The sequence below is a fragment of the Gorilla gorilla genome, chromosome 1 (assembly GCF_029281585.2).
Source record: "Gorilla gorilla gorilla isolate KB3781 chromosome 1, NHGRI_mGorGor1-v2.1_pri, whole genome shotgun sequence".
Taxonomy (NCBI): Eukaryota; Metazoa; Chordata; class Mammalia; order Primates; family Hominidae; genus Gorilla; species Gorilla gorilla.
This window is the reverse complement of record NC_073224.2, coordinates 140,648,251-140,659,014: the sequence shown is the minus strand read 5'-3', so window position 1 is coordinate 140,659,014 and position 10,764 is coordinate 140,648,251. Positions and strand designations below refer to the sequence as shown.

General features: G+C 38.8%; 1 protein-coding gene across 2 annotated transcripts in view; it reads left to right on the top strand.

Moving 5' to 3' along the window:
• Nucleotides 1–758: 758 nt before the first annotated feature.
• The window catches only part of PLPPR4 (phospholipid phosphatase related 4), a 45,327-nt gene continuing 35,321 nt past the window's right edge, over nt 759–10,764 (top strand). Inside the window, exon 1 of one of the 2 annotated variants that reach the window (XM_055374683.2) lies at nt 759–1,141. In XM_055374683.2, the coding sequence (XP_055230658.1) occupies nt 920–1,141 (222 nt within the window). In that variant the 5' untranslated portion in view covers nt 759–919. The remainder of the gene's footprint in view (nt 1,142–10,764) is intronic. The other variant, XM_004026186.5, reaches the window with a different exon arrangement.

Below are 10,764 nucleotides of genomic sequence, written 5' to 3'. Positions count from 1 at the left end.
TCTGGGACATGTGATCACAAAATTAGGTTATCTTTATTAGTAAAATATCATGTCTTGTGTTTGCTGGGTGTTTCTCTCTTCTATATCAACTTGATACTTCTGATTGCCAAAGTAATCACAAAATTGAGACTAGCCATTTATACTGCCAACAAGATGAAGGACTTTAGATTATTAATATCTGAAGACATACTTCTTTTTACTGTTATGATTGCAATACTGACACTGTTCTGGGGGTGTGACAGTGAGATTAGAACATTGAGCCTCTGGGCTCAGTGAGGATGCCCATTACCTGTGCATTCACACATCTGCCTCTCTGGATGCAAGGAACCCACATCATTCCCACACAACCGATAGTGTTTGTTAGTGGGTGCTTCGATATGGAAGGGAGATAAGGAGTCTCCTAGGCAGAGAATCCCCCGTAGGAGCTGTCATTCCTGGGTAGCAAGCAGCTGCCAGTTAATGCCTACCTCAGCCTACTTTTCAGTAGGGGATCCAAGATCTCATTTCGTGCAGGTAGGGGTTGGTTTTCTTGCTATGGGTCAGCGCGCTGGAGCAGGGCTTCTGATCCTTAGCATTCTTTAATAGCATTCCTAGAGTGACCTAGGAGGTTCCCCAGGAGGAGACTAGGTGGCTTAGCTCCTCAGCCTAACTACTGCAGAAACCAGGAGTGCGTCCCCCTTTTCGGATTCTTGACGTCAAGCTCCGACAGCCTTGGAGCGTCGCAAGGGCGGTAGAGAGCTGAGGGAGGGTGACAGGGAGGGGAAGCCATTGCAGCAACAGCTTGGAGGAGGGAGCTGGACGTGGTCTCTCGCCAGAAAAACGGGGAGCAGGAGCCAGACTAGGGGAGGAAGAGGACAGGCCCGCTCAGGGAATAGCTGGGTTGCTGCAAAAAGGGGCGGGGAGAAGGCGGGGGCGCTGCATGCAGCGCGCTGGCTCCAGCGGTGGCCGCGGGGAATGTGACATCAGCGGTGCCGGGCGCTTGGGGCTGGAGGAGGCAGCTCGCCTCAGCTGCGCTGTGCACACCTCGCCCGGGGGAGGACGCAGACCCGGGCAGGCGGCAGGGATGTCGGCGAAGGAGAGGCCAAAGGGCAAAGTGATCAAGGACAGCGTCACCCTCCTGCCCTGCTTTTATTTCGTCGAGGTGAGTTGGCCCAGTGCCTTGGCATAATGCAGATCCTCTGGGCATCTCCTGAGCGAATTCAGGTCCTGGACAGTGTTGGAGGCGCAGAGATCCTGCCGGGCGCGCGCGGCTGTCCCCAAATGCCCGACCCTCCCCTCTTCCCCTAGATTTCACAGCAGCTCCCCGAATGTGCCTGTGAATACCTGTCAGCCCGGGGTGATTACCATTAGAGGTGTCGCTGCTGGGTGGCCTGCAGGGAAGGGATACCTGTGTGAGTGAGTGTGGTTTTAGTTCCTTGGCCCTCCTGTAGTGCCTGTGTGCACAACGTCCGCTAGTGCCCCAGAGGGGCCATGATGCCCATATTTCGGGATTTGTGTCTTCAACCTGCCGAGTACGTGTCGGGAACTCCGTGTGCACAGAGCTATGCCTAGGGCATATGAGGGTTGAAGGTGTTTACATAGTACAAATATTAATTGCTTTTATTGCTCCTGCCACCCCCCCCAAATCCTTCTCCTATTATATTATTATGGTGCTCACATACGCTTCTGAAATTGGATCTGCATCTCTAAACATCAATCATCAATGTACTGGACTCTTTCCACAGTAAAAAATACATATTATATATGTGTGTATACATAACTATATATAATATTTTAAATCTATGACATCATCTGATTTTACATGATTTGTATCTGAGTATTTACTGTGCTGAGCAGTATTACAGATAAGCAATTAAATGCAGATGTATCCGTAATGACCCTCTAACTTACCAAAATGCAGTATTTGAGGGAGAAACAATTCATAGGAGTGTTATAAAGATTAGCAGATACAGTGATTCCATGTACTGTGCTCCATTGCATTACGAAGACATTTTTAAGCAAGAGGTTTATTAAATTACAGATACTGAAGGGTTGTATTGCATAGGTTTAAGGAAATCAGATGGTTTTAGGCACAAAACTATATTCTGTTTAGTTAGAGTCTGGGTTGCATAGAGAAATATAAGACTGTTGCTGAATCATAAATATCCTTCTCTGGCCATCTTTTCAGCCAAATATGGAGGTTTAGCCCTTCCAAGTGCAAACAGTAGATTCTGTATTCAATGATTGTAAGGCTTATCTGTGCTGAGGAATAGTCACTGCCTTGAAACTTGGGAGAAGAGACATTGTCGGACTGTTCTCATAGGTAACAATATATTTGGAAGTTTTGTAGAAGTGTCATAAATTTTTAAAATAATTTCAGTTTCAAGAAAGATGTATGTGACTTGCATAAGTTTCAGAGAAATGATGGGTGACCCCTTCATTCATGAACCATAGAAAAGAAGCAAAAAAAAAAGATCTATGTATTTAAAATAATGAATCCATTTATTATCCTTTCTCTTTTCACAAGAGATTTTTGGGAACGTGGTTTAGGTAATTTTTGTTGAAAGATAATAAAGAGCTTTCTCAAGAAAAATGTAGGTAGCAGAAGATTCCATGATGAAAAGGGTGAAGGAATAGAAAGATGAGATACCTGCCTTCAAGTTCAATCCATCAGACCACTTGTCGCATGGCTAATCCGTGTAGTTTTGTATTATAGTGATTTCATTTGTGTCTGAATCAATGACATTTGTCTAGGAGAAATCAGTTAATGGCTGAGTTCCATCTCCAGGAAGGAACACACCTGAGGTCAGCTAGAAGCTGACTACATGTGGGTTGCAGCTATATGGCTTCAAGGAAAATGCTCTCATGAAAGAGGAGGCAAACCAGAGAATTCAGGATGTGCCTTTACAGAACGTACGTGGGCGCTTTTGAGGCACCTTTAACTGGAGTACATGTCCCTTAAGCAAGAATTTTAAAAGTACAAGTGCCTCATAATGCATTTGAATTGTGTGTTTAGGAACAGACATCTCACAATTGTTACTTCTTTTCCATGAGTGGAAATAGCCCAGATTCATTACTTTTACTTTGGCCTATTCAGATACCCTCTATGAATTCCTTAGCAGGGCAAGCTGTAGAACAATTACTTGAACACAATTCATGGAGTTTAAATGAGCATTGATGACACTGTGTCTTGGGGTTAACAGACATCAAAGACAGATCCACACAATTGGATTGCAAATTATCTTCCTAAAAATTAAATGCATGATGAACCACTAAAGAGCCTCCAGAAAATGGGAGACTGCATTAGTATAAAAATTATTTAAGGGTTTGACCAGATGCACTACCACGCTCCGTTGAAATGACTCATTTTGAAGGTGGTGAGAATGCACTAAATTTACATCTCCTTCGTAGGATGAATAAACATAGCTTGAATTTGCATGTTAGTAAAATGCTCTAGAGTAATGACACTTTGCTTTACAGCATAGTTTCCCAAGACCTTAGAAATTAAGATGGAAAAGTGAAACATGAGTGAATCTCCTTCCATCACATATCAGTCTAAAGCACATATTTTTAGCCTTCTCTGTTACTCAAACCACAATTTAAGTAACAAGAAGAGGCTAACAAAACAGATCTCAGGAGAAAACAGTCCCTGGTTCTCAAGTCAGTGACACCATGAGCAACTTACACTTTGCCTTTTTTTCAAGGAGTTTAGAAGTTTTAAACTACTAATTCATGAGAGGTATGAGATGTGAAGAAACTTTAATTGGGAAAATGAGGGAAGGGAAACTTTCACTCGAGCCAGAGGGGGCTGAAATCAAGATGGACTGAGTTGTGTCAGGAAAATGGCAGCATGCTCTAGGAAAATCCTGGGCCTTGCAGACAGATTGACTTGGTTCGAACACCACCTTCGCCAGATACTACATGAATAATTCTGCCCAAGTTACTTCTCTCATCCTTAGTTTCTTCACATATAATAGAATTTACATAATATAAATATAAATACACCTGTATTCATACATAAGAGAAATTATTATACCTACGTCTTAGAATATTGAATATATTATGAGGTTAAAGGATCATGACTGAGATATGGTAGGCAATCAAGATATGTTAGTTCCTTTCCTTTCTTATAACTGTTCTTGACCTGAAATAAATGATTTTACTTATAGTTTGGACTTAAGGGATCAAGTCCTGACAAGGTCTAGCTTAAGAGTTCCCATTGTTGAGAAGAAGTCATCTTCTCCCCAATTTCTAGAAATAGTTTGGGCTCCACAGGCTTCTTGAAATGGACCTGCATTAATAGACACAAATGGGGAGAGTGAAGTACTATTTACAGTTTGTACAATAATAATGACAACCATTTATAAAGTACTTAGTATGTACTAACAATAAAGCTAAATGCTTTGCATGCACCATGTTGTTCCATCTTCAAAGTTTCTCTTTAAGAAAGAGGCCATTATTATCTGTGTTTTGAAGAAGAAACTGAAACTCATAAAAGTTAAACAACTTGCCCAATTTTATAAAGCAAAGTTAGAGGCAGGGCTGGGTATTAACTCAAAGGTCACGCTCTTCACCACTGCAATAACAATCTCTCTCAACTTGTTGAAAGAACATTCACATAGGCAAAGTTACTTTCTGTGGTTTCTCACTGGTAAAAAAGGAAGATGTAGTAAGGCAAGGGCACACTGACAAACAGGGTGATACAGTTTTCTCTGGCAACAGATCAGCTTCCTCAGCTCAGTTCCTCCTCCACTGGGAGTGTCCAAGAACAAAGAGTTGGAGGACAGTGCATACTCCCCACATTGGCTCATCAGTTAGTGGCTAGTGCCCCTCAACAAGAACTCTGGATAGATGCAAGGAAGGAGTAAAGATGTTGGCAGCCCATTTGCAGAGTGTCAAGGTATCTCTAATTATACCCCAATGGGCATTAGGCTGAGGTGTTGGTGTTCAGCCACTAAAACCAAGAAATCTTGTCCTTGTTCACCACGATACCTGATGTTAAAGCACACATAAGTTGAAGGGATAGAATTTAGGGATAGAATTATTTTTTTCTTACATTTTTGGTTTATGCTGCTGCTTACTAATGAAATGGCTTATGATTGACAGTAATATTAGATGGTGATTTGAAAAATACGATGATTTTTAGTTTTGCACCTCATTTTATGAGCAAGTTTCTTAACTCAGTTTTACACTGTACAGCCTGGGAAAACAAAGGTCAAGTTGTGAAAAGAACTCTCAGACAAGCATACCCACACCTTATTAGGATAAAGAGAAAAGCAGGTAAAAAGCAATGTTCCACTAGAGAAAAGGTTTATCATGCCCTTAAAGTTCCCAAGTACACTGCAAGTGATGGCTGTATCACTTACAGTGGCAATTGCAGCCAGCAGTATACCTAGAGTTAACAAAAGAGTATTCAAACTTTTTGTTTATTATTATACTTTAAGTTCTGGGGTACATGTGCAGAACATGCAGTTTTGTTACATAGATATACACATGCCATGGTGGTTTGCACCCATCAACCTGCCACCTATATTAGGTATTTCTCCTAATACTATCCATCCCCTAGCCCCCCAACTCCCACAGGCCCTGGTGTGTGATGTTCCCCTCCCTGTGTCCATGTGTTCTCATTGTTCAGCTCCCACTTATGAGTGAGAACATGTGGTGTTTGGTTTTCTGTTCTTGTGTTACTTTGCTGAGAATGATGGTTTCCAGCTTCATCCATATCCCTGCAAAGGACATAAAGTCATCCTTTTTATGGCTGCATAGTATTCCATGGTGAATGTGTGCCACATTTTCTTTATCCAGAATATCACTGATGGGCATTTGGGTTGGTTCCAAGTCTTTGCTACTGTGAACAGTTTTGCAATAAACGTATGTGTGTATGTGCCTTTATAGTAGAATGATTTATAATTATTTGGGCATAGCCCAATATTATATGTGATAAGGCTGGTTGTCTGGGGCTAGTGCACTTCCTTTATGCAAAGGATTACAGCGGTCCCTCTGGGGCTCAGGCTCACAATTTTATTCTCATTAGTCATCCTGCTCAAAGATCAATTCACTATATAATGTAAACAAATGACAAATTATCTTTTTAAACCTAAAAAAATATAAATTCCTAACATGAAATAAATGGGAAAGAGATTCTTTTTACTTAAACATTCTGCTATACGATATAACATTTTTATAACAAACCTGATGCTAATTTTATGAAGGCAGAAGAGTTACGCTTGACCTGTATGCAAATATATTTTGACAGGGCTACAGATAGAGAAAAGAGTTTGAAATTGCCTGTTATTCATACGAGAAAACACACAAAGACACATATGTATGCACACACTTCTGTGCATAGGTATGTACAAATACACATGGAGTAAGAATATCATCTCTCTCTCCACTCAGCATAAAATTACAGTATCTGAAGCATTCCAATTCAGAATATTTTCATCTCAAAAAATTAAGATTACTCAGAAAGTTTTCGTTCCTTTTGTGTGTGTGTGTGTGTGTGTGTGTGTGTGTGGCAGGGTCTTGCTCTATCACCCAGGCTGGAGTGCAGTGGCATGATCACAGCTCACTGCAACCTCTGCCTCCCAGGTTCAAACGATTCTCCCACTTCAGCCTCCTGAGTACGTGGGACTACGGGCATGCACCACCACACCCAGCTAGTATTTATAATTTTTGGTAAAGACAGGATTTCACCATGTTGCCCAAGCTGGTCTCGAACTCCTGGGCTCAAGCAATCCTCCTGCCTTAGCCTCCCAAAGTGCTGGAATCACAGGCATGAGCCACTGCACCCGGCCTACTCAGAAAGTTTTCATTACTTTGAATGTGTACTTAGCAGTAGATACGTTGCAGGATTTTGTTAATGGAGCTTAATTACTATAAGGTCAGTAACTAAACAGTTTGTTCAGGAGAAGAAGCCATTGCTGCTACTCTGTTGCCATCCTACCTGGGGAAGTTCAACAAGCCTTTGAGCAAAGACACACATTTTGAAATTGTGGCATCTTGACAAAACCTTAATACAATTTTTATTTTCTTTCCATTGGAAAGTGTCCACAGGTTTTTAATTGTAGCAAACATTAATTCACAAGATTTCTGTTCTATCTCATGATCTATGTACAAATTATATAACTCATTTGATTTTCTTGCTGAGAAATATTGCTAGCTTATTCCCTTTTACATAAACTTTAGCATCAGTAGGAAATATAAAATCACATTTCTGCATTGCATATACCAAAATAGTAGCTGTAGATTTTTTTCTCTTCTCTAGATTGTATAGAAGTAGAGTCTGCTTAAAGAAGTACTTCAAACCCTGCCAAATGAGATGAGTTGGCAAGTCTCTTCTCTTTCAAAGTCACAATGCATAAAGTCTGATGCAAAATAAATAGAGAACAGAGTCCTAAGTTTTAGAGATAGAGTTAAATGAGGACATTTCTACAAATCTAAGCATCGAACATAGCACTTGCTATTAGGGAATTATTTTCTGTTCCTAAACACCACCACTATCTTACTGTTTCTTCATGGCCAAGTTACTCAAAATGTGATTTTTTTCTACTTTTCTCTATCAGGAAATAAAAAATACTTGGTTTCTGCCAATTTCAAGGAGATTTTAATAATGATGATAATAATCATAGTAATAACAAAGAATAGTTCATTTCAAGTCTTCTTTATATGGCAGACTCTCTAGATACATTATTTTTAGTCCTGAGAACTACCCTACTGAGAAGGCATTGTTATCTTTATTTTTTGAATCAGAAATTGTAGCTCAGAGAGCTACTGTTTTTACCAGGGACACATAGCAATGAAGTGAGGGAGTCAGGATTTCAGAGCTTGTCCATCTTGCTCTTGCATTATGACTACACCATACTGTCTCACACATGCTTCCAACAACAATGCTAAACCTAGTGATGAAGTGCAATGGAGAGCCCTGTCTGTGCTGTGACTTGGCTAGCTTCATGGTATCTGGATGCATGCATTTGAAACATGTCTGTTTGTGGCTCTGTCAGAGTTCTGGAACAGAGTTTTTCTCTACATTCAGCTACTAAACTTGGCTGTGTTAGTGGTGTTTCCTACTTAATAGTAACTGGTTTAATTTTTGACATGTCTAGAAGGCACAGTGTCCCCTAAAAATAAGCTTCCTCTGGGCAAGCACAAATGGCACCCATGAGTCTCTGATGAAGATTAATGAGGATCAGTGGGTGGGGGTGAGAGGGAAGACTTGGAACTTAAATAGAGTTTAGGAGAGTAGAATATGTAGGTGTGTCCAAATGATAGAAAGAAAGAAACTCAACAAGGTAATAGAAACAGAGAGAGGTCAAGTCAAGCAGGATTAGAAGAAAAAGCATTAGAAAATTGAAGGTAGGAGTGAAGTGTGTGTGTGTGTGGGTGTGTGTGTGTGTGTGTGTGTGTGTGTGTGTGTGTGTGTGAGATGGAGATCCAATCTGTGAGCAAACCATGGAGACCCCTTTAAACATTTTGGTTTTCTAAGCTGGCTTGTTAAATAAAGATTATTTGAGACACAATTATTGCTGTTTATGTTGGAAATGTATTACAAATATTACTCAAAGCAAACACATTTTCTCTCAGCATATGTATACAGCGTAGGCTATTTCTCAAGCAACTTTTGTATTTAAAAGGTGAGCAAATGTCTTACAGAGTTTAAAAGTCTTATTACAGAGATAAGTCTAATAAAATTATGTGATCCAAGAACATATGGCCTCACTGTTTCTTCTACCACCTAAGAAAATTTTGCTTTGAAAAGGTTAACTGAGTTAAACTTTGGACACATCAAGTATGCCAGAGTTACCTAAGGACACACTGGTTAATATCAGATCAGGAATAGAACCTAGGTCTCCTGACTCCTGTTCTAGTGCTCTTTCCTAATTATTACTATTTCTAGAATTCCTTATATTAGAAAGTTTCCCTCTGGATTATAACATTTAAAATACAGGTCATTCTAATTCTACATGTGAACAAATTGTGCTGGCTGTTTGTGCTAACTTCCAAACACATTTCATGACCACCTTATATTAAACAAGTCAAAGCAATTATGAATGGATCTTCCACTGTTCCAAATTGTTAGGCTCTTTGAAAAGCACGGTAATAGCTAAAGATTAGAAAATTAGGAGGGATTTTTCTCATTGCCTAAGTGCCCACCTGTAATTTCACAATTAACTCCCTTGACATGAGGTCTCTAACAGAGAGTACAGGGAAGTATAAACATGGGAAGCAGTAAGAATATAATTTATGTCATCAGTTATGGAATAGCTTTGAATTTTCCCTTATACTTCAATGTAAATTTTTCATACGTTATCTCATCTGATCCTTTAAATGCAACCGAGAAGTAAATATAAACTCTATTTTAAAACTTAAGTAATGAAGACTCAGGGAAGTCCAAAAACTTGCCTAAAACTCAAGTAGTGCTATTTTTCATCTTGGTCAGAAGAAAAAAAAAAGGTGATATTTAAACTGTGAAATGTCTAATTATGAGCATCATGGTAGCCTTTTATGGTATTAATTAGCTGAGAAATGTATTTACAGATAACTATCGAATGGAGTAATCTTTTCATGGTCAAGTGGATTTTGTAATATGGATGCCAAGGATAGAAATACTAATTTTGGCAGAACTAACATTGAGGTGTTTTTCTTACCAATAATTAGACTGAACCAATTGCACTTAGGTCCATTACTATCTGGTTGGCTGTCAAGCAACATAGAGGAGGATAATGGCTTTCTTATTTGCTGTAACAAGATGGTTTCTGCCTGTGTAAAACTGGTATTTAGATCACTTAAGAATAAATTAAAGAAAAGGGGAAAGACAAGTAATTAAAATCAATGTATTTGTGGGAAAAGGTAAACATGGAATCATACATTTAACAGAAGAATGATGTTTGGGAGTGAGAGCAATGGAAGTAGATGTGACTATATCATTAACAATTTAATGCTCTTACCAAAAGTCTGCGCTATGGGTTTGCTTAGAGGTAAACTGCCATTTAATGAAATCCTAGGCATGCTTCAGAAATTAAGTCCTCATGGATAGAGTCCAAAAGAGACTGATCTTATATTAAATGTTCTTCAATAAGGAATGCTAAAATGAAATTCCAGGGTATAACCTGTTTTGTAATCTTACAACAATTTATTTATGTGTTGAATAAATATTTATCAGTTGCTTATGATGTGACTTTTGGTAAAAGTAATAGAAACAAAATGGAATCATAACTGGCATACTTTCCGGTCTATAGTAGAATTTCAATAAATTTTAACTGGATGTAATAAAATAGGACTAATCATATGAACATAAATTTTTCTTTAACTGTCTTTTATCAGCTGGTGGAGACATTTTTATTTGTAAAGTGATCATAAATTGCCTATCAGAGACATTGCTCGGCCTTGTGGATTATTGAACAGTTGAAGATTAGATCAATATCCAAGGTCTATATGAGTCCTCATCTCTTAATTGTACTTACGTTCATTTTATAATCTAGGACTTACCTATGGATTGTTTGAGATTTGAAATTTCAAATAAAGGCATCACTGAAGCAAAGAACTTTGCAATTTTAATTTTCATAGAAAGTTATTTTAGTTACATAAGGTGCATATACCAGCAGACAATTTTTTATGCCTATGGTAAAACAAACTATTAGATATATTTTTTTTTTTACTTTTTTAAAAGAATATAGTTTTCTTTTTTACTTGATCTACCAATTAGCTTTAGAATCTTGGGCAATTAACTTATTTTCTCTAAGCCTCATTTTTCTCATTTGAAAATGATGGAACTATTGTGATCAG